A 24822-nucleotide genomic window follows, 5' to 3' on the forward strand; every position below is an offset into this window, starting at 1 on the left:
GCTTTCATTTTATGGATCAATGGTCTCGTTAGATAGTAAAATTCATGTTCAATTGCTGTTTTAGGGGTTGTTTTTAAAAGTCTGGAACGGATTAATCCATTTTGCATTACTTTCTATGGGAAAGCACGCCTTGGTTTTAGAACACTTTGGTTTTGGAACGGACTTCCGGAACGGATTAAGTTTGAGAACTAAGGTACCACTGTATTGCACCACTTTTGTGAAGCGTTTCAACACCACCATTAAACCCAGGTGCACTGCATTCAGGTGACGAAGCTTTCAGTATGGACAAAATATCTGTGTCAGGCAAAAGGGGCTCATTACCAGAATTTGCTTCCAACCAATCCATTTCTCATATCCATTTCTCAATCCATACTCTTTGGAAAGAGAGTATGTAGGCTACAGCAAAGAGTCATCTTGCGAGACCAGCACACTGCCTTAGCTGCTAAATAATGGACCCTGATGAGCCATGCCAACAGACTCATGCACAAATTCTGACGTATAAGCAGCAATAAAAGTCTTATATCATTCTTTAAGCAGTGTGACAGCGCATACAGAATGGCAAGTTATACATTTATAGAGCAGTTTCTTAAGTGTTCAAAGCACTTCATATTTATCAATCTCAATAAGCTTTATAACTGCAATAGAGGGCAATGTTATTAAATTACAGGTGGAGGTCTGAGGCTAAGAAATTGCAGTTTGTCTTTAGCCACCCAGTGGCTTGGTTCACACATGACCCTAAACCAGGGTGTCCCAAGCTTGGGTCTCCAGCTGTTTTTGGACTACATCTCCTATCGTCCCTAGCTAGCAGGACGAGTGATCAGGGATGATGGGAATTGTAGTAAAAGCAACTGTAGGGCCAAGTTTGGGAAACCCTTCCCTAAACTATGGTTAAGTTACTGGGTCAGGGACTGACGCTCAAATTACACCATGGTTTATTAACCATGGTTTGGTTTAATCATTGATGTGGGACCAGTGATTAAAGGCTCAGCTGAAATAGGAACACCCGGTTCATAGCTCATGCTATGAACTCATTGAGCTTACAGCTTTTTAATTGGAATCAAATTGGAATCAAATCTTCTGGGAAGTTGTGTTATACCTAGTCAGACCATCAAGCTCAGTATTGTCCACACACTGAGAGGCATTTGCAGACAAAAGTCTTTCTCAGGTCTATCTGAAGATGTAATGGATTAAACTTGGGACTTTTTGCATACAAAGGATGTGCTCCACCACAAATTAATCCATTGACTAATTCCCTGATTCCCTATTCACAGACATTGTTCAGGATCCTGATTGCACACAAATATGCAGTGAAAGAATGTGGAGGTTGAGGGAAACTCTTTGGCGCCTCTTTGGAAAACCCCAGATGAATAATTCTGCTAGCATCTACCCTTCCTTTGCATCTGCATGTTTTGCTTTCTAATGCACTCCTGTTCATGCTGCATGTAATCAAGCCAGCTGATCAAGATTTCCTTTCCTTTTAAAAGAATAAATCATAGAATCATAGAGTTGGAAGAGACCACAAGGGCCATCGAGTCCAACCCCCTGCCAAGCAGGAAACACCATCAGAGCACTCCTGACATATGGTTGTCAAGCCTCTGCTTAAAGACCTCCAAAGAAGGAGACTCCACCACACTCCTTGGCAGCAAATTCCACTGTCGAACAGCTCTTACTGTCAGGAAGTTCTTCCTAATGTTTAGGTGGAATCTTCTTTCTTGTAGTTTGGATCCATTGCTCCGTGTCCGCTTCTCTGGAGCAGCAGAAAACAACCTTTCTCCCTCCTCTATGTGACATCCTTTTATATATTTGAACATGGCTATCATATCACCCCTTAACCTCCTCTTCTCCAGGCTAGACATGCCCAGCTCCCTTAGCCGTTCCTCATAAGGCATTGTTTCCAGGCCTTTGACCATTTTGGTTGCCCTCCTCTGGACATGTTCCAGTTTGTCAGTGTCCTTCTTGAACTGTGGTGCCCAGAACTGGACACAGTACTCCAGGTGAGGTCTGACCAGAGCAGAATACAGTGGCACTATTACTTCCCTTGATCTAGATGCTATACTCCTATTGATGCAACCCAGAATTGCATTGGCTTTTTTAGCTGCCGCATCACACTGTTGGCTCATGTCAAGTTTGTGGTCAACCAAGACTCCTAGATCCTTTTCACATGTACTGCTCTCAAGCCAGGTGTCACCCATCTTGTATTTGTGCCTCTCATTTTTTTTGCCCAAGTGCAATACTTTACATTTCTCCCTGTTAAAATTCATCTTGTTTGTTTTGGCCCAGTTCTCTAATCTGTCAAGGTCGTTTTGAAGTGTGATCCTGTCCTCTGGGGTGTTAGCCACCCCTCCCAGTTTGGTGCCATCTGCAAATTTGATCAGGATGTCCTTGAGTCCATCATCCAAGATGTAAGATTGATCATGTTGTGATGTTCTGCTGTGATCCATTGGGCTAGGGATGGTGGGACATATTATCCAGAATGAGTTGTGGGGGGAACTGTGGAAACCGAATTTGAAATTCGCAGCATGTTATGCGCTGGAAGAAAATTTTATGGAAATGATCCATAGATGGTATCTGACATAAAGCAAATTGGGAAAAATGTATAAATCTAAGTATCTGTTGGGAATGTGAAGAAGTTGAAGGTACATTTTACCATATGTGGGGTGGACTTGTAGAATGGCTAAGGATTGTTGGGAGATGGTAAAGAAAAAAATTAAAGTAACTTCCCAAAAAACCCTAGAAGCATTTCTTTTAGGGAAAATTGGGGTGGGTGTTCCCAAAAGGCAGATGAAATTACTCTTCTATGCCACAATGTCAGCAAGAGTAATACTATATATGCAGAAATGGCAAGATGAGGTGGTACCAACAAAAGAAGATTCGCAGTTAAAATTGATGGAATGTGCCAAATTGGAAAATTTAACCATGAAAATTGGATATCAAGAAGAGGATTGGAAACTTTTCTTGGACCATCTAAAGAGCTATTGTAAACATGTAAAAAACGTAAGTAGGGTTTGAATGAAGAACAGCAGTAAAACAAGCAGGAAGGATAGAGTATAGATTATTAGAATACGCAGCAATATTAGAAAATATGGGGAAACTGTGGAGGGATGAAGGGGAAGTCAAACGATAAATGAATTTTAATTGGAAATATATATTGCGTATTTAATTTGTAAACTTCTGAAATTTATAAATAAAATCTTTTTTAAAAGATCATGAAGTAACATTGGCAATAATGATGATAATGTTAAGCCGGGGTTTGATGACAACCTTCCCAATAGAATTAGTTTGCCTCAAGATGGGATCTGCTGTTCCCATCGCAGAGAATATGCTCTGTGCCCTTGGAACTTTTACTGAAAACCAATTTGGTGAAAGAAGGAAAACACAGCCCTGCAGCCAGTGAACCATCTAGTAGAGCATTCTGTTCCCAAGATCAACCAACCAAGGCCATTGTAAAAAGACAGCAGCACATCTCAGCATTTCAGATTCAGAGAAATACTGGCAGCTTTCGCACGCAACAATATGCCAAGGTTTAATAAACCACACTGTGCACCAGCTGTGTGCTAGTGCACACAGACCCGATTTGCTCCACCACAGTTGCTTAAGCAAACCACCTTAGTGTGATATCTGGACCAGGATCGTGGTCTGTTCCTCCCTATCAAGCGAGGATTGTTTACCAGACTTAACACAAGGTTTGCTGTTGGCCCACAAACAGCGTTTGAAATTCGCCAGGCGCATTTTGCACCTGACTATCGACCACTTGTGATGAAGTAAAGGTGTCTGGGCGCCAGGATGACACCTGACGTCACCACCATCTGGAGGTGCCTGCTTGGAGATCCATGGATCTTACTAGTTTTCACACACTATAATACCCCATCCTGTAGAATTCTAACACTTATATTTTATCTGCCCATTCGGAATGAATTTCTGGAACCAAATTGCTTTTTCACTGCAGCCTCAGCAGGAGCAGTCACCATTAAGAAGAAAAGGTGGCCAATATTTATATATGGACTGTTCCCAGATAAAATGACTTTTCTTCTTTAAGTTCTGAAAGTTCTTAACCTAGCTCAAGGTTGTCATCTGATCTAGCCAGATGTTTTAACTGAGAATCAATCACAGTCGGGCCATCATTTGAAAAATAAGATTTTCGAGCCATATGGCCCCGAAATGGCAACTAGACATCATGTTTTGGTGATTGCAACCTTGGTTTAAGGAGCCATTTGGCACCTAGCTTTTATATCTGAGTTTCTAACACTGGTAACAAAGCCCAAAGTTCCTTCAGTATAAATGTAGCTGGGATTTTGTGCCTCATAGTCTATAATTTTGAACATCCTTACAGTGTCCCATCCGACATTTTGCTGCCAACTTATTCAGTTTGGAGAGATGATCCTACCATCTTGACTACTTTGGAGTTTAACACAAAAGTGGTTTCACTGCAAGCTTGTCCTTGATTCTAGATAATTTTTAATAGTTAAGGCGTTTGGCCAGCTTTATCGGTAAATGTTGGACCGTGTTTATAATGCATCATATTGTGTCATTTTTGATAGAAGAAATGAGACATTGGTTCTCATGCTATTTCCTTCTCCCTATCACTTTCAGGTAGGTGCAAATAATTGCATTAAAAACAGACAAACTATAATTTGGCCTAAAACAATATGGTTTGTCCATTTTGAATGTATTGACAAATTATGGTTTGCTGTTAACTCCAGAAGCAAGAGGGAAAAGCAGGCGAGGACAGGTCATCCCCAAAGTCCTAAACTATGGTTTGACGTTACTCTGTAGATCTCCTGCGAAGTGGATCTTCAGTCAAGGCAATTGAAATCAGCAACTGGAAACTTCAAGTGGAGAAGTTTTCCATTTCCACTTCAGTTGTTTTCTAAATGAAAGTGCAAACCAATTAGTTGATGCAACCATTAAAAGACATTGATTTACAACTTGCAAAGTCAACTTTATCTCATTGTGTTTAATACATGGGTCATAAAATCAGTAATGAGAGCATACAAGGGTAATCTTTAACTTGTTTGTTTACATGCGGTGTTGTGTCGGTGTTGTGTCAGGCTCAGAGCGTTGGATTTGGACTGGAGAGGCTTTCAGATAAGTTTACGTAGAGTTGAAACAATAGTGACCTCTAGTTAGTTATTATCTTGGGAGCTTTTGTCAGGCAAATATTGGGACATTCCCAAACTCTGGTGCAAGGGCAAAATAAGAGCCTTTTTGCATTAGATGAAAAGTTCATTTAGTTCGGTATTCTGTTCCCCACAATGACCAGTTTGGTGCCTCTGGGACATCTTTTATTTATATATTTCCCACCCATCTGGCTGGCTTTCCCCAGCCACTCTGGGCGGCTTCCAAAATAAGATGAAAAATACATTAAAATATGAGTCATAAAAAACTTCCCCAAATAGGGCTGCCTTCAGATGTCTTCTAAACGTCAGATAGTTTCTTTGACATCTGATGGAAGGGCATTCCACAGGGCGGGCGCCACTACCGAGAAGGCCCTCTGCCTGGTTCCTTGTAACCACAATTCTCGCAGAGAGGGAACCACTAGAAGGCCCTCGGAGCTGGACCTCAGTGTCTGGGCTGAACGATGGGGGTGGAGACACTTCTTCAGGTATACTGGGCCAAGGCTGTTCAGGGCTTTAAAGGTCCACACCAACACTTTGAATTGTGCTCGGAAACGTGCTGGGAGCCAATGAAGGTCTTTCAGGACCAGTGCTATATGGTCTCAGTGGCCACTCAAGACTCACCAGTCTCGCTGCCACATTCTGGATTAATTGTAGTTTCCCGGTCACCTTCAATGTGGAGGTGGAGCTTAGCGCACTCATCCATGCTTGCATGCAAGGTTTACACACCATTAGTGCGCCTAAATAGGACTTTGTTTGCCTAGAAACTACCAGCCCCAGTTTATTGAAAGTTATGGAACCTAGTTTTCAAATATGAATGATCTTAGATACTTGTATATAATAATACAATAATAATTCTGTCATTTCTGTAAGGAGCAATACTTTTGCAATATACAGTGGTACCTTGGTTTACAGCCATAATCCGTTCCGGAGGTCTGTTTGTAAACCAAAACAGGTTGTAACACAAGGCACGCTTTAGCCAATGAGGCCTTCCCCAAAAAATTGTAATCCAAAAAAATTTGGGTTGTAATCCAAAAAAAGGTTGCAAACTGGGACACACACTTCCGGGTTTGACATGTTTGTAATCCAAAACGTATGCAAACCAAGACATATGCAAACCAAGGTACCACTGTACAGTGGTACCTCGCAAGACGAATGCCTCTTAAAACGAAAAACTCGCAAGACGAAAGAGTTTTTCGTTTTTTGAGTTGCTTCGCAAGACGAATTTCCCTATGGGCTTGCTTCGCAAGACGAAAACGTCTTGCGAGTTTGTTTCTTTTTTCTTAAAACCGTTAATACCAGGGTGCATCCGTGCTTCGCAAGACGAAAAAGTCGCAAGACGAAAAATTCGCAAGACGAAGAAACTCGCAGAACGAATTAATTTCGTCTTGTGGGGTACCACTGTATACAGAACTCCTCATAATGTTAAACATAGGCCTGAAAAGACTTAAGTGAAGACATTTGAGGGTTTGGGTTGTGGTAGCAGGAGTGTGACACCCAACTTTGCTTCTTTTAATCATGTTCAGGTGTGTTAGTATTGGAGCATTGAACTGATGCCTGGGATAAATAGGATAAAGGCTAGTGAACTCAATCCTGATCAACCTGAACTTCTGTTGGCAGGTGATTTGTGTGATTTAGAAGATGATGTGCATCATTTTTTTGCTTGAGGCTGCTCTCTCCCCTTAAAAATCCTGTTCATGTCCTAGGGACAATATTAGATTTGGGCCAACCTATGGAGCCCATGGTGACATGAAGCACTTTGCAGTCGCTTATGTTGTTGTGTTAGCTGTAGTATCTCCTAGACCGGGCATGTCAAGGTTACTAACTGGGACCAAATGCATCTCACCAGTCTGAAATTTCTGTACTTTATGTTTCAATGCCCATTTCAAGATTCTGCTTTTAACTTTTGAAGTCCTAAAAGGCTTCGGAGCATCAAGGACTACCTCTGACTATACACATCTCTCTGGGTAATAATAGGATCCTCCTCAGAGGTAATTCTATGGGACTCTGTGTCTTCTAAGTTAGGCAAGGTGGAATAGGGTCTTTTCTAGACATCTGTTTTTGGAATTTAGTCATTGAGGAAACTTGTTGACTTTAGGTTTCTAGAAATATGTGTATATTCAGCTTTTCGAAAGTTATTCTGTCGTTGCTTTCTATTATGGTGCAATATTACTATTAGTAGTATTTTAAATGTAAACTACTTACGGAGGTTATATAGCTTATATAGCCAGACGAGCGGGGTATAACTAATAAAATTAATAATAATAATAAGTATATAAATACATTGAATGCATGAGCAAAAATTGCAGACTAACTCCTCTGGTTGTATAAAAACTCTGCTTGGTTGCAAACTAATACATTGTAATGGCATATAATGAGAGTATTGCATGATGATTCTTTTGTGAATTTCTAAATGGAAACCTTGATTTTGAATCAGTGATTGAAACCGGTTTTCTGTCTCTCTCGGTGATTGAAACCGATTCCCTTGATTGAAATGAGCGCTCACTACATAAATTTATATTTTATTTAGGTTTATGCTCCTGTCCATTATTTGCACAGTGCTAGTTTAAAACAGATGCCAGTCATAAACCGTTATTATTTTGAATTAGACGCATCCTTTAATATAACTAATGGAAAACCAGTAGTTCTGTAAAGCCATGAATTGCTACTTAAACATATAGGAAAGCCAGTTTAAATCAGCTCCTTTTTCTTTTGCTGACTTGTTTTTCCTAATTGCTGGGCTTGGAAGAAAGCACTTTAGATTTGAATGCAGGGTTGTAAATCTATTCCTAGTGACTTGAAAGACATTTGGTTTGTAATTTTGAGTTGAAAGGCTATTCAGGAGGTGGGAGTTAGCGCTTCTCTCCTGAATCCAAACCTATATTGAGTTTTACTCAAAATAGGTTTGTCAATGGAGGAGTGAAATTGTGTGTTGTCGTGAAGCATAAAAGCTGACTTAGGAACAAAGGCTGTTCATACCATACCCATAATTCTGGTGCCTCTTGGTTGATTCCCATAACTAGAAGCCTCCCATCTCATGATGAGCTCCACATGGAGATGAGTTTTGGCGGTGGTCCAAGTGGCATTCAGACGGAGCGTTTGGCAAGCCTCAGAAATCAGGCATGCGGAGCTCATGTCAGCTTGAGGTATGCATATGAAGTTAGACACATCTTGCAACCTATTTTGACACGCAGCTGGCTTGAGAGAGAAGCCCTGTAGACAGGAAATACATGGTTCTGGGATTCCACGTTGAGCCTTCTAAATAAATGCGAGATGGATTTAATCCAGGAATAGGTAATATGATGCGCTTCAGATGGTGTGGACTCACAAGATCCCTTTAGCCAGTGTGGTCACTGCTCAGGAATCATAAAATTTTAGAGTTGGAAGAGACCACAAGGATCATTTGGTCCAGCCCCTTACAATGCAGGAATCTCTTGCCCAATGTGGAGCTTCTCCCACGATTCTGAGATCAAGAGTTTCATGCTTTACCAACTGAGCTATCAGGCTGGATGGGAGCCTCTATCTCTGATATAATTTGTTGGCCACACCTGATTGGCTCCTCTTGGTTGAATATGTGTCCTTGTATATAATCATCTCACATTTCCAGCATTTAACCAGTGTAAACATTTAAGCATTGGTATGGCGTAGTAGTTGTTGTGCAGTGCTAGGGCTGGGGAGATATGAATTCAAATCCCACTCACTGGGTGACCAATAGCCAGTCTCTGTAGTTGTAGATAAGCAGGAGAACAACCATGTATGTAATTCTGAGTTCCTACAAGGGAGGGTCCGATTAAAATAAAATAACAGGTGTCTCTAATTTTCACTAGTAGATTGACAGTAGCAATGAATAAAGGATAACTTGAACCAAGTCTTCTGTTTCTAAGGATAATGCTTTGCAAATCATTTTACTGGGTGCATTGGGGAGGATTGCAGGCAAATTGCTGAAAATGTACTCATCCTGGTTTTTTCTACCATCTATTCCCCCTGTTTCGTTCTCTGTATGAATGGTGTCTGCTTTAAAGATCCCTGCCAACTATGTATTCCTGCCTCCTGGGAATCTTCATTGTCAGCTAGTAACATGAAGGAAATGGTCCACAGGGATGCTTAAGCCTATTCCATATGAATTCAGCTTAAAGTAATGTATATATATATTTAAAGGAGAATCTATTTATTTAGTTTTGCTTGGTAGTTTTAGAAAGCTGATATTTAAGTTGTAGAATTGGCTCTTGTTAAGCAGGAAGCAGATGGCATGGTGCCACAAAGTATAATTTTACTTAAAAAGAACTTTAAAGGTTTTGATGTTTTTCTTTTCCCTCTTATTTCCCCGATGGCTTCTTTTTATTGAAGGGTAACTTGAGGAGACCTGGTAGCAATTTTATTGCCTTCCCATGACAGCTTCAAATAATAGCATGGTCTTTGGTTGCCAGTCAATTTTATATCAGTCAGCTTGATTCTGGTTTTTATCATGTCGCAATAGACTATTAAAAAGTATATGCTAGTAGTTTTCTTGAAGAATCTGACTGTATTTTTACGCTTCTGTTAGCAACAGAAGACTAAGCTCTTCAACTGGCCTTCTTTTGTCCCTTTGATTAACGTAAACACATGGGTTTTTAAAAGACGAGTTCCCCCCTAGGTGGTTTTCTTAGAACATCTGGTGTCACTAGCAGTTCATAGTACATTTTGCATTTGTACATCCTCATATTAGTTATTGATTTCATCTCTCTTTCTTTTAAAAGAACCCTATTCTTAGTCACTTCTTAGAAACCACTTCTGTTTCCTCCAGCTACATTATGCAGCTATATCATGAGGAGGAAATGCCATGCCTCATCCCTAAGAATTTAATAAATTTGCTTTTTCCTTTACTTCAGTTTGTAGGAAAAGTAAAATGCGCGCGCACACAACCTATTTATAACCTCCTTTCAAAATATAGCTCTTTTGGATTTTATATCACCTTCTTGGTTGATTTGCACGGGTGACTCATATTTAAAGCAATAATGTTTCCACAGGAAAGTTTGGGTTTTTAAGTTTTGTCTTCGATGTTTGTTGACATTCAGCTTGCCACAATACATGGATAATGCAATCAAATCCAGTAGCTTTATGGTAGTCTCTTAACAACATTACTTGTACGTCTATGAGGTTTATGTGTTCTATTTCTTTCCTTTTAAGATAAGAGAGAGAAACAACTTTATCTCTTTGATGGAAGGAGCAAAACGTAATCCAGGTTTGGCATCCTTCCTCTGGTTCAAGGGGTAGTCCTTCGGGAGGTTTTGTTCTCTTTAAAATGCACACACAGAAAAGCTCCCATAGAATATATTGACGAATGGCTATTCCTTGCCCTTAATTACAGTTACTTGACATACACTTGGACGAGGAATGCGATTCATATTTTCGGAAAGGGTAGTATCAGCCAAAAATACCTTCTAAATTACAAAGGAGAAAACTCAAATCGTGGTCGTATTCTAATATAAAGCAATGGCCCGTCTTTCCAATTGAGCAGTGCTACTAGCCATGCATGGAAACAGGATAGACTTACAGTGCAGATCTGGAATAACAAGACTGTTCTTTTAAGGAGAGCAGACCATATCCACTGTATGCAGGCTTGCATGTGTCTCCCTCTTCGTAGAAATCTGCATGAAGCACCCTATTCAGCATGGTGTATGTTAAGCGCGTATACTGCTCCTGTTGTTCTCTGGCTCAGAAAGCCTCCATCTTCTTTGTGTGGTCTCCTGCCAGTCTGGTTTTTTTCAATTCAGTATTCTACTGAGACTGCTTTGTATAAACTCGGCAACGACCCTCTGTATCAGTCTTCACCAACAACCTGGAATTCTCCAGATGTTTCGGACTACCAGCTCCCACCGACGTCAGCCCGCATGGGGGGCTGTGCCCTTTCCATGTAAAGGGATTTCTTTATTCAGCTGGGCAACGCAAGCTGTCTGCCCAACATAATTGAGCTCTGTATCCCAGTGTCCCTTTAGACTGCCAGGGTTGAATTGGCCCTGAAGGCATTTGGAACACATTTGGCTTTGGATGACAATTGCTTCCATCTTGTGCCACCTCTGTGTCCCTTGACATTGTCCACATGAATCTTCATTTGTGAAAACCACTTATAGTCAGGAATTACAGTGGTACCTTGGTTCCCAAACTTAATCCGTTCCGGAAGTCTGCTCCAAAACCAAAGCATTCTAAAACCAAGACATGCTTTCCCATAGAAAGTAATGCAAAATAGATTAATCTGTTCCATACTTTAAAAAACAATCCCTAAAACGTGCACGGATGATAGTCATTGTTTGGATGGGGGGGCTTTTATCCATTTCTGCAGTCACACAATTAATCAATCAGTAGCTGAACTGGGTTCCACACAGTCACAAAAACAAAAAAGCCACACAAACAAAAACACAAAAACAAAAGCTCCAAATATCACCTCTGTGTTGTGTGGGTGCTCGGGACTCAATAGCCGACAGACTCAACAGAAAGCCTATGATTTGCAGCGGAAGACTCAATTTACAAACAGAACACACTCAACAGGAAGCAGAACATGTTCAGCTTCCAAGGCAAAGTTCACAAACCAGATCACTTACTTCCGGGTTTGCAACGTTCTGTTTCCAAGTTGTTCATAAACTAAGCTGTTCTAAAACCAAGGTACCACTGTACTGACTACCAGTGTCAGAAACTCGGATATATAAGCTAATCACTAAAGGGCACCTTAAACCTAAGTTACAGTCGCCACAACAGTGTGCTTGGGCGCCATTTTCCCTGCAGTGGGGCTTGTTGTTGTTGTTGTCAGTTTCATGTCTATACCGCTTTATATTTTAAAGAAAAAACATCAAGGCAGTTTTACAACACATCAGAACATCAGGTAAGACAATGCACAACAAAACAAATTCAAGCTTCACGGAAAATATTTCAGATCCTTCTCTAAGTGACATTTTACTTTGCCCATATTTATTTACTTAATTTACAGTGGTGCCTCGCAAGACGAAATTAATTCGTTTCGCAAGTTTATTCTTCTTGCAAGTTTTTCATCTTGCGAAGCACGGTTTCCCATAGGAATGCATTGAAAATCAATCAATGTGTTCCTATGGAGACCGTCCGGGGACAGAGGGGAAGCGCCGCGCGCCTTCCCCTCTGTCCCCTGACCTGTTTTAAAGCAAGGGAAGGGGCAGCGGGGAGAATCGCTTCTCCCCGTTGCCACCCTTTGGTTCAAAATGGGTCCGGGGAGAGAGGGAAGGCGCGCGCGCCTTCCCCTCTGTCCCCGGAGATTGCAGGGCTGGCAACGGGGAGAAGCAATCTTCTCCCCGCCGCCCCTTGCTTCAAAAGAGGTCCGGGGACAGCGGGGAAGACGCGCTGCGCTTCCCTGCTATCCCCGGAGCTTGCGGGGCAAGCTTCGTTTTGCGAAGCAAGCCCATAGGGAAATGCGTCTTGCGAAGCGGCTAAGAAAACGAAAAACTCCTTCGTCTAGCGAGTTTTTCGTCTTCCGAGGCATTTGTCTTGCGGGGTACCACTGTATATAGTTGCCCCATAGCAGAAAGACTCTAGGAAGCCAGTGCAGTATAGTGGTTTAGAGTGATGAACTAGGACCTGGGAGACCAGGGTTCATGTCCCCACTCAGTCATGAAGCTCACGGGGTGACCTTGGTCCAGTCCCAGCCTCTTAACCTATCTCATAGGGTCGTGAACCATGTCCTCCTTTGGAGGAAAAGGTGGGAGATACATTCAGTAGTAGGGTCTTCTGTTTACCTGCTTGAGAAAGCTGGAGGGGCCAGCCAGATCTCCACACGGTTGCAATTTGATCCCTGTCAGTCTCAAAATGCGCTGGGTGCCTGGCTGATTTTGAACACTGTTGGCTACCAAGACCTGTTGGGTCAGGTTCGGTATCTGGGTGGGGCCTAATATTCTCCACAGTCTGTGTTGTGTCTCCTTCATCTTTTATTTCTCAGTTAAAGGGATGCAGCTCATTTTTCCAGATTATATTTTGTCAAAGGAAGGCAGCGTGCTTCGTAAACCTTATAATATTCATGCTCCTCCCCTGCAAAATAGAATTTACTTGCCTCGTTCCATGCTGATTGTTTGCTTTGAAACAAGCAGCTGGGGCTAAGTACTTTGTAGAAGTCATGTGCCTGTAGCTGCCATCATGCATCATCTAGTCACAGATGGCCTGTTTGGACTGTCTGTTACAAGCAATGTCCTTTTTTTTACCCTCTCTGGCAACATAACCTTGAGAAATATATACTGGTCATTTTCCTTGGTTTTCTATCTCTTTATAACCCTGAGTGGTAGCTGTGGAAATAGTTCTAGAATAAACCTGCATGAGTAAATACTACTCACCATGAATAAAGGATGCAGAAAGGGCCTTAAATTAATAATTTGACTGATTATTACTCTAACAGATCAAGTTATGTGAGCTTTTTATATATGCAGCATAAATGGCTGCTTTGCATTTTTATACTTCTCCGCCTCCGCTGAAAATAATAGTTTCATAGCTGTATGCTGTTATTGCTGAGATATGACTGAGGGAACTGCATCCAGTACAGTGAAGCACATTCATTTTCATCTAGTACCCGTTTATTGCCTTGAGCACTGTAAATCTGTCAGCTCTTCACGATTCTTTCACCTCTTTCTTCATTTGCTCCAGCTTCTAGTTTGACAATGTTCCCCTGAGGCAGAATTCTAATCTGCTTCCAATTAGTTGCAAAATGTGACTGAAATTTCCACATTACGACTGCTGTTTTACTTGCACGAACACATCTAGAAACAAATTAATGCTCTTGAATATTTATTTTCTGAGCCCTTGGATTTACTTTCAGGAGGGAAATTGCCAAATGTTTTCAAGCGATGTTCGAAGGGTTACATTTTTTGGCTCACATTCGAATATTTACCACAGGTTTAAAATGGAAATGCTGTTTGACTTAATAAAAACAATTAAAAAATCCTATGAGTAAAATATTTTTGGCATCCTGAGGTTACTGAAAAGCTATTACGGATGGGGACAATTTACACTCCCCCTTTTTTTCTGAGCTGTTGGAAAAACATGCATCCTCTTTGCCTCTCTTAGACAACATGTATTCCTATTCATTGTATGTTTTATATACAATGGTCGGAATCCAAAGCTCCACTTCCTGCTCAAGACCTGGTGCCCCCACAAAATTGCGTTTTTCTGGGTGGTATTCAATTCCGTGTGTGATAATTTGCAGCAGAAAGAGGCAACTGGGAACCTCCTTCATGCAAAATGGAAGCTTCTTAGGAATGCAAATGGAGCTCTAAGGATCTCAACAAATGTGTTCATTACATGTGTTTTTATGAGGCATTGGCAATTTCCCATAGTGAACCATAGTGCAAGGGAGAGGAACTATGACTTTTATTACTATGTTGATATCAAATCTATCCACAACATTATGGATAGTTGGTGCTGTGCTGTGTAGAATCCAAGACCTGGAGGTTCAGTGAACTGGGATTCAATATCCCTTTTCCTGTAGAATATGCATGAAGGGGGGAAAAACCATGGTGTACAGTTCCATAAAGTTTTCCCCGTACCACTACTATAATGGCAGTAAGATGGTAGATTGTTACTGTTACCGTGTTTATTTCCTTATTGGCTCTTATAGCTTACAAATGAGACCTTAAGCAACATGGCTATTACAGAGGCGTGCCATATATATTGTAATACTGTATTCATTTTAAGTGGATACACTGTGATACAGAAAACTTGAATTCACTGCAGCATATAGATATATATGGGAAGTAACTATTAGTGAGATGTTTAGCAGCTTGCAAACAATTGGCTCTGATTGGAGCGACAAGTTTGTGGGAACTGCAGGGTTCTGCTGCTTAGAGACAGAAGATTGCATTTTTCCTGCATTGTATTAAAACAAGTAGCTTATCTGGAGAGAAGATGTGCATTTAAGTATACAGTGGCTAAATTTAAGGGGTGTAAATTTTTCATACAGCTCTGCGAGTTGGCAGATTGATGTCAGCAGCTGTAATAGGCTTTAAATAGGCTTGCAGAATTTCATTGAAAGTAAATGGTTGAAGTTGATATTGTTAAGTACCTGTCATTTATAAATGAGATTTCCACCTGTACGTTTAGTTATTGGAGTGTCATCAATAATTCTATTATTTATAGACAGGGGGAAAGAATTCCAAAAACAGGAAAAAACAACAACCTAGACTGACATGGTAGTTGGTATCGCAGTACTTTTCTGCCAGAATAGACTTAAATTCATGCAGTTGGTGGCTATGGAGACAGTCTTAGCTTCTGGGAAAGCATTTAAGATCACATTCAAAAGCGATCTTGTGAAAACAGAAGATATATTATAAGAAACAAACCAACAGGTGTTTGTTCACTAAACTGTGCCGTGTTTTCATTAAATGTATATCACTTTTTTAAGGAAAGCTTGAGTTTGTTGCTAAGCTGTCCAGCAATGTGGAGTGTTAAGCTAAACTGAAAAGATTTTTAAGGTGCTCATTATGTTCCTATCCAGGTTTTAAAATGCTTTGTGATTTTGTGGTAGCAAAGTCTGTGGCAGCAACCGGATATGCTGCTGTTATATAGTACTAAAGTGTTCACAAATACATGAGTTAGCCACTGAAGGAATGACATTGTCAACAAAGAACATTTATATAAACAGCCAAGCTTTTTTCCAAGGAAGTAAGGGGTGAGTTCAGCTTTGAATTTAATTTCCCACAGGACCAACGGACATGGAGGTATTATGCCGACATTGACGTATTATATTCAGTTATTTTATATTTTCTCCACAGCCCTCCTAACAAAGAGGCAAGGATAGTGCACATCACTTTTTAAAAGCCCCGCGAGGCTTTGCTAGACAGACAACCACAGTTAGTGGCTGACCCAAACAGCAGCAAGTGGAGTTTCATAGCTAACTGTAGGTTTTCACCCAGGTCTTCCTGGCTTAAGGAGCTCAGCTCTGTCGGGTAAGAGCAGGGGTAGGCAGGGGCTGGATGCGGCCCAATCACCTTCTCAATCTGGCCCACGGACGCTCCGGGAATCAGTGTGTTTTTACATGAGTAGAATGTGTCCTTTTATTTAAAATACATCTCTGGCTTATTTGTGGGGCATAGGAATTTGTTCATTCCCCCCCCCCAAAAAAAAATATAGTCTGGTCCCCCACATGGTCTGAGGGACAGTGGACTGGCTCACAGCTGAAAAAGGTTGCTGACCACTGGTTAAGAGCATGGTGATGATAACTCCAAGGTTGCAGGTTTGATCCCCATAGGGATCAGCTGCATATTCCTGCAATGCAAGGATTTGGGCTTAGATTATCCTTAGGGTCTCTTTCACTCTGTGATTCTAAGTCTAGTAGCCTTGGCATTATGCCACACTGGAGATTGAGCTCTGGAGAGTTGGAAGGGGCTGCAGGAAGCAGAGGTTTTTCAGGGCAGGGAAAGGAGTGTCACAGCCAGAATGGGAAAGGACAAGGCAGAATCAAGACACAGGAGCTTGAGGGAAGAGTAGGTAGAACTAGGTTGTCCAGATGCAAAAGAGGACTGGGCTCCTGCACCTTTAATGGTTGTTTTGAAGAGGGAATTTCAGCAGGCAGAGCTGGCATGACAGACCTGCTGACATTCTTGCTATTGCTAAAGGTGCAGAGGTCTTCTTTTGCAACAGGCTAGCCTATGTAGAAAAGAGGGTTTAGACTGCAGCGCCACCCATGTCCCCCACCTGAAGCCTCTTTATTCCCATGGGCTGGGGGACGGGGATGAAGTACAGTGGTGCCTCGCAAGACGAAATTAATTCGTTCCGCAAGTCTTTTCGTCTTGCGAGTTTTTTGTCTTGCGAAGCACGGTTTCCCATAGGAATGCATTGAAAATCAATCAATGCGTTCCTATGGAAACCGCCTTCAGACCAGGTCCGGGGACAGTCTATCCCCCGACCTCTTCTGAAGGCCGGCGGGGGGCGAAAGTCTTTGCTCCCCCCCCCCCCGCCTGCCTTCCCGGGAGAGCGGAGACTTCTCTGCTGTCCCGGGGCGATCTTAAAATGCTGGCGGGCGGCAGCGAAACCTTCGCTGCCGCCCGCCAGCATTTTAAAAACCCCGGGACAGCGGAGGAATTCTCCGCTGTCCCGGGGCGATTTAAAAGCCCCCGGGAAGGCAGACGGGGGGAGCAAAGACTTCCCTGCTATCCCAGACTGCTTTTAAAATGCTGGCGGTGGGGAGCAAAGCCTTTCGGCCCCCGCCGGCCTTCCTGGACCTCTTCTGAAGGCCGGAGGGGGGGGGGGAAAGGCTTTGCTCCCCACCGCTAGCATTTAAAAGAGGTCCCTGGAGATTTCCCTATGGGCTTTCTTCTTGCGAGCCCTATGGGCTTTCTTCTAGCGGGTTTTTCGTCTTGCGAGGCGTTCGTCTTGCGGGGCACCACTGTATTCTGGAAGAGGACATGGCTGAAGGCCTGAATAGGAGCACTCCACACTGGTTTTAAAACACATACACACATTCTCTCTCCCTCCCTCTCATCTAGCCAGGGGCAATACTTTTAGAGCAATAGGCTGTATCCCTTACGGAATGTGGAACTACAGCTGGGAACCGAAGAACAGTCCAACTTGTTCTGTATCCCCAAGGGAGTGCTTATATTTCTCAAATTGAGAAATCTCACATGGGAAGCTTCTTTCAAAACGCAGGGTCGTTTCCAAAGCAGTTTGAAGGGGGAAAGCACAAACAACCCCATGCATCTCTCCTAAAGCAGCCCTAAACAAGGTGTCGCAAATTTAGTTTTGCCAAGTACCCTTAACCAGCTGAGCAGCAAATCAACATTATTGCTGTTTTTTCCTGCCAGGACTCCATATGAACAGCCCAGAAGCTTCATGCGCAGAGCTGAATCCATAAACCTAGTATTTTGGGCCATCATTTTGCATGCTTTAAATTTACTTTATAGCAGGCATAGGCAAACTCGGCCCTCCAGCTGTTTTGGGACTACAACTCCCATCATCCCTAGCTAACAGGACCAGTGGTCAGGGATGATGGGAGTTGTAGTCCCAAAACAGCTGGAGGGCCGAGTTTGCCTATGCCTGCTTTAGAGCATAGAGTACTGTACACACAAACACACATATTAAAAAACAAAACATTCAGCAGAAGCCATGCGGGTTCCAAGAGGCATAAAATGCTTTTGGTGATGCCTCATAGTTTTTATAAACTCTCCGTGAGCTTATTGCTTTTAAACATCACGGCCACTAAATAATAGAAGAACCTATGAGCCTGTACATTGGATTGCAGCCAAGCAGGCGGAGAAAGGGGGGGGAGGGAGAAAAGGAAAAGATGAATGGTTTAATTGTAGAGCAAATCATTTGTTTACAGATTAAGACCTATTTGGTAGCCAAATCCAATGGACAAGGAGGTGAAAGTATAGGACTCTGAGGTACAGGAAATGAATGTCTAGCTTTATATTTTGTGACCACGTGTTGTTGCTTTTTTTTGCTTTCTTTACCCCCTCCCGAAGCAGAGTAGCCAAGGGGAGAGAAAAGTGAATTGTTTAATAGCGAGGACTGCTGAGCAAAGTGCATATTTGAGAAAGCAACAAAGGGGGGGGGGAAGGGTAGTGTTCACAATTTTTTTTTAAAAAAAAACCAACCAGCTTTTGCTGCCTGACAGGAGCCTGACAACTCAGGGGCACCAGTTGTTGGCAAATGGAGCTTGCCTCCTTTGTTGGCTTGAATTTAAAAAGAGGAGAGAGAGAATACTGCTGTTAACCTGAACAAACATAATGCGTTCACTCAAACTTGTCTCTCTGAAATGCAATTTGGCTTGCCTGCAAAACCTTCTCCCTCTTTCCCCTTAGCTCCACCTCCCAACAAAGGAAGGAGGAAACTGCATAAATTGACTTTTGTTCCACTAGCCTAGCTAATTAGCGGTGCGGAAGAGCTCCGAAGCATATACATAAAAAAAACCCTGTAAGCCAACAGGACTTTATTGCTGTCAGTGTTATATTTTTGGAGCAGTATTTTCAGAAATGCTCCTGGAAATAGACTTAACTTTGATTTATCATTGAGTGAGTTCTTTATTTTATTATACTTTTTTGCAAGGACATTCAACAGAGCCTTTGCCCTAAAAGGAAGCTGTCCCCTTGAATTGTGAATATATATTGTGGGCTGATTGCTGGTTGGATATGTCACTTAGATAATATTGACTTGTAAATAGATAACTGCCATTTATCTCTGGGCAATTACAGCTTTCCACTGGCTTTATCTTGACAGGTGTTTGAACCCTGTCTTTGTGGGGGTTTTTTTCTTTTCCATTTTTAAAACCTCCTGATACTATAACAAATGGAAGCCATTGGAACAAATGAAATTATAGGCATCTTTTTTTCCTATTTCGCATACTTTGCAGAGTATAATCATTAAATTATATGTTGCAAAGTGTTCTCTTGCAGTGTGAAATAAATACAGCAGTGGTTTCTTTAAAAATAGACTGCGGGGGGGGGGAGGGGAGACTGTCTCTGCAAATATAAAATCTCCCTTGAACCAGCCTTGAACCCAGACGTCTGCAGTTGCTTAGTTCCTTTGAACTCCCAAGAGGAGCTAGCATGTTGATTCTATTTAAGACAGCAGAGAAAAGGTGATCGCACACAATAAACATCTTTAAAATATATATTTAAACTTAAATTTCAAAGCTTTCTATTCCCACAGAGCTCTAGCAACAAATAGGCTTCACCACTGATTGCAAGGTCAAGGTCTGTGTTTATAATCGAATATACAGATGAGGAAGTGACTGAGGAATAATTCACTTTTTTGTGCTGGAGTACTGTATGGCCATTGGAGATCCCACACATAAAATACTTCTTGCTCAAGATAGGTAAAGGTAAAGGGACTCCTGACCATTAGGTCCAGTTGTGACCGACTCTGGGGTTGCGGCGCTCATCTCGCTATATTGGTCAAGGGAGCCGGTGTACAGCTTCTGGGTCATGTGGCCAGCATGACTAAGCTGCTTCTGGCGAACCAGAGCAGCGCACGGAAACACAGCTTACCTTCCCGCCGGAGCGGTACCTATTTATCTACTTGCACTTTGATGTGCTTTTGAACTGCTAGGTTGGCAGGAGCAGGGACCAAGCAAGGGGAGCTCACCCCGTCACGGGGATTCGAACCGCCAACCTTCTGATCAGCAAGTCCTAGGCTCCTTGGTTTAACCCACAGCACCACCTGCGTCCCTATCTTGCTCAAGATAGGAGACTGCAATTGTCCTGCAATTGTAAAGCAAGTTTCAACTGATCTTGGTGGGGCTTGTTCTCATGTAAGTGAGTTTGAGCTTTTAACCTGTGAATTAGGTGATTGCAGTGTTGTGGAGAGTGTGGACGCAACTGTAATAGCTCTTGTGGAATGAGATTTACCTATGGTGAATCTGTGGGTTCCACCCACCCACCTGCCATGGCATAGCTTTATCTCTTTTTTTGTAGTTGCAGAAAATAGCTTTGTTGGAAGGTAAGTACAGTCATACCTTGGATCCTGAACGTTTTGGCTCTTGAACACCGCAAACTCAGAAGTGAGTGTTCCAGTTTGCGAACCTCTTCTGGAACCCGAACGTCCTCCGTGCTTCTGATTGGCTGTAGGAGCATCCTGCAGCCAATAGGAAGCTGCGCCTTGGTTTCCAAATGTTTTGGAAGTCAAATGGACTTCCGGAACGGATTCCGTTCGACTTCCGAGGTACCACCCCTGCATGATGTCTTAAATCAGAAGACAAATCTGGGCACAAGGAGTGAATTGGGAGATAAGAGGAGGAGCAAGTCTTCCCTAAATAATTATTTCCGAAGCTGTTTTCATTTTTAAAAGGCCTCATCAACCCTTGGGAGTTCATCTCAGTGCCTGCTTGTAAAAATTTCAAATCTACAATCTCTCTGTCATGAACAACCAGCATCTACAACAGTTATCTAATAGAGTGGATCGCTTACTTTGCATTTTATTATTAAGAATTTAGGAATATACATTTTACTGACAACTGGTTTGAAATTATCACTTAAGTCTCAATTTGAAATGTATTTTAATATTTAAGACCTACCACCGCAATTCTAAGCACATTTACTTTTAATGAAATTTCATGGGAATCAGTGGAATTTTTATTTCCTTATATAACAGTATACGCTTTGATATAAAATCAGTGAGAATAATTTTCAATATGTGTGAGTCCTTTTCAATGTGTGATTTTGATTGTATACATTTACATGAATTAAATATGCAAACTTATGCTTTGTGCAGATCATATAATAAAGGCTCCCCAGCTTCCATACTCCCTTCTGTCTTCTCCCCAGATTTACGGTGTTCCATATGTTCTTCTCTTCCAACTGCCTGAAATAATAAAGTTTTACAACACACCACAACATCGTATGGAGCTGTGTTTAGGAAGACACATAAGATAACACCATGCAACACCATTATGTGGTTGGGAAAGGAGCTGTCCAGCATATTAAGCAGCCATAGTGGTTTAAGGCCCTTATTATTATTATTATTATTATTATTATTATTATTATTATTAATACCCCACCCATCTGGCTCGGTTTCACTAGCCACCCTGGGTGGCTCCCAACAGAATATTAAAATCACAGTAAACATCAAACATTAAAAACTTCCCTAAACGGGGCTGCTTTCAGGTGTCTTCTAAAAGTCAGATAGTTGTTTATTTCCTTGACATCTGATGGGAGGGCGTTCCACGGGCTGGGGACCACTACCAAGAAGGCCCTCTGCCTGGTTCCCTATAGCCTCACTTCTCACAGTGAGGGAACCTCCAGAAGGCCCTCAGGAGGAGGACCTCAGTGTCCGGGCTGAACGATGGAGGTCTGTACTGGGAGCCAATGTAGTTCTTTCAGGACCCAGAGGATGGCTATGGCCTGTATACATAAGTACGCAAGATGAACCTGCTGGATCAAGCCAGTGGCTCATCTAGTCTAGTATCCTGTTCTCACATGACCAACCAGATGCTTATGGGAAGCATAGGGATGCAGGTTTCACTCTGGTCTAAACCACTGAGCCTCTTGGGATTGCCGATTGGAAGGTCAGCGTTTCGAATCCCCATGACGAAGTGAGCTCCCATTGCTCTGTCACAGCTCCTGCCAACCTGGCAGTTTGAAAGCATACCAGTGCAAGTACATAAATAGGTACCACTGTGGCAGGACGGTAATCGGTGTTTCTGTGTGCTCTGCTTTCCGTCACCATGTCTCTTTGCGCCAGAAGCGGTTTAGTCATGCTGGCCACACTTACTGGAAAGCTGCCTGCGGACAAACGCCGGCTCCCTCGGCCTGAATGCGAGATGAGCCCAAAGTCACCTTTGACTGGACTTAACCATCCAGGGGTCCTTAACATTGACCTTCTGGGGAGCATGCAAAATGGACGTAACCCAATGTTTGAAATTAGCCAGGCGCATTTCTCACCTGACTATCAACCACTTGTGACCAAGTGAAGGTGCCTGGGTTCTAGGATGAAGCCTGACGTCACCACCATCTGGAGGTGCATGCCTGGAGATCCATGGATCTTACCAGTTTACACACACTAATACCCCATCCTGTAGAATTCTAACACTTATATTTTATCTGCAGAATCGGAATGGGTTTCTGGAACCAAATTGTTTTTTCTGTGCAGCTTCAGCTGGAGCAGTCACCATTAAGAAAAAGTGGTTGGAATAGGCCAATATATGTAGACTATCCCTGGATCAAGTGACTTTTCTTCTTTAAATTCTCAAAATTCTTAACCTAGCTGAACTAGCCAGGTGTTTAACTGAGAATCAATCACAGTCAGTCCATCATTTGAAAAATAATACAGTGCTACCTTGGGTTACAGACACTTCAGGTTACAGACTCTGCTAACCCAGAAATAGTACCTTGGGTTAAGAACTTTGCTTCAGGAAGAGAACAGAAATCTCACGGCGGCAGCGCAGCAGCAGCGGGAGGCCCCATTAGCTAAAGTGGTACCTCAGTTTCAGGTTAAGAACGCACCTCCAGAACGAATTAAGTTCTTAACCCGAGGTACCACTGTGCATTAGAGCTGTCTTGCCCCCAAATGGCAACTAGCCATCCTGTTTTGGTGGCTATAACCTTGGTTTAAGTAGCCATTTGGCGCCTAGCTTTTATTTCTGAGTTTCTAACACTGACCTAAGCACAACTGCCTTCTGCTCACCTGTGATTCCCAGCATGTGTGCCTTTCTATGCTAACAACCCCAATCTGATTTTTCTCTGACATCCCAGATGGTTTTTCAAGAGTTACATAGACCACTCATTCTGTTAGCCAGCAATAAGGTGTCCCCCCTCTAGCCCTGCTCAGGTATTTGCTGTGAACACTGAAAAGTGCCACGGGGTCATGCGTCCAAGCAAGCCCTACACCCAATATTTCTGTCTGTGCCAAATACCTGTGAAGGGGGAATTGCAAGCTTTGGTGTGACCGGGAACTCAATTCGTGCAGGTTCCTGCTTATAATAAATATTGTGAGCATGTGATCTTCCCTTCCAAAGTAGGAAGGTGAGGGTGGAGCAGGCAGATGTTTTCTCTGCCTGGTCCCACGCCCTTTTTACAGAATTTGGGAATGCACCATGTGTAAGAACAGTGTCTGGAGAGCCCTTCTGTCCCTGTGCAATCTAGACTGGCTGCATATTCTGCAGCTCGTGAAGTAAAGAACCTTAGGGAGAGAGAGAGACAGAACCTGACCAACTGTAAACTGTAAACTCCAGTCCTCTTTCTGCATTTCCCAGTCACTCTGCAAGCACTCCTGAGAGATCAGTTGGTTTGTCTGACTGTCAGTTGGCATTTGTAGTCTCGGGGGGAAAGATGAGGCTCTTGGAGGTAAGATTTCAAGTGCAAATATTGAATTGAGATGTCACCGTGAGGTGACAAACTTTTAATGCTGCAGAAAGGGAAATATTGTGTGCCCCACATCTTCTGTGGGGCATCAAAGGGATTTGAGTCAAGGGCAAGAAGACCAATAGGGGTCTTGATACGAAATCCGTATAAGAAAGCTGCCTAAATTAAATGAATTTTACGGGGTTCGTGTTGCCCAGTTTTTAATTGGGACCATTTCTTTGCCTTTTTAGCAGCAGCAGCCTACTAGAAATTTAGCCAAATTTCCTGGCATGTAGTGAACAGGATCTGGGCTACAGCTTCCCCGACTAAATTTATTTATGTTGGGCTGCTGTTGAAAACATTCTTTTCTCGTTCTTCATTTTAGGAGGCAGCTCTAGATGTTTATCATACAACTATATTAAAGATGCTCAGAGGGTTTTGAGTCATCAGGGGTTTTAGAGCCTGTGCCAGTTTCTGTATTGTGAAAATCTGCAACGATAAAGGCTGGCACCAGAATTTATGTGCAGCGATGTCTGGCAGTTAAACTATTTATGACCTTTTGCCAATTCTGGCAACAGGGCGCGCAGTTTTCGGCTCAGAAGAATTGGTATAGAATTACAGCTTCTCTTTCAAACTCAAGAATGTTTTATTTTGCTTTGTTTTTAATTTATTCCCCTTTGTGTGTATTGACACAGGAAAGAGATATACAGTAGAAGTCTCAGATGAAACAAAAGACAGTCCCCCCCCTCCTTCCCAGCTTACAGTTAACCTGCCGTTGAACTTGACAGTTTCAACTGGCACAAGCCCATCACGACATTCTAGAACTTTCCCCTCTAAATGTTTACAGAGAGAAATTATGGGAGTTAACCGGAGTGATGACTGATATCATTTTCACTCTGCAGGAGATATGCTTCGCTCCTGGTTTAAGTGGCCTTGACTGACAAGCGATTTTA

At 42.4% G+C, this 24822-nt stretch overlaps 2 protein-coding genes across 6 annotated transcripts in view; one reads left to right on the forward strand and one right to left on the reverse strand.

Moving 5' to 3' along the window:
- LOC310826960 (uncharacterized protein) overlaps positions 1-2339 on the reverse strand; it is a 430074-nt gene extending 427735 nt beyond the window's left edge. The window contains exon 1 of the mRNA XM_083702449.1: positions 1671-2339. Within this exon, the coding sequence (XP_083558575.1) occupies positions 1671-2261 (591 nt within the window). The 5' untranslated portion in view covers positions 2262-2339. The remainder of the gene's footprint in view (positions 1-1670) is intronic.
- ZNF608 (zinc finger protein 608) overlaps positions 1-24822 on the forward strand; it is a gene marked incomplete at its 3' end in the record, with an annotated part of 124996 nt that overhangs the window by 11089 nt on the left and 89085 nt on the right. The window contains exon 1 of one of the 5 annotated variants that reach the window (XM_083702184.1): positions 23697-23872. The exons of the other annotated variants lie outside the window; for them this stretch is intronic. Within the exon in view, the coding sequence (XP_083558310.1) occupies positions 23858-23872 (15 nt within the window). The 5' untranslated portion in view covers positions 23697-23857. Of the gene's footprint in view, positions 1-23696; positions 23873-24822 lie in introns of those variants that run through there. 5 annotated transcript variants of the gene reach the window in all.

This window comes from Podarcis gaigeae, assembly GCF_964106915.1.
Source record: "Podarcis gaigeae genome assembly, chromosome: 11".
NCBI lineage: Eukaryota > Metazoa > Chordata > Lepidosauria > Squamata > Lacertidae > Podarcis > Podarcis gaigeae.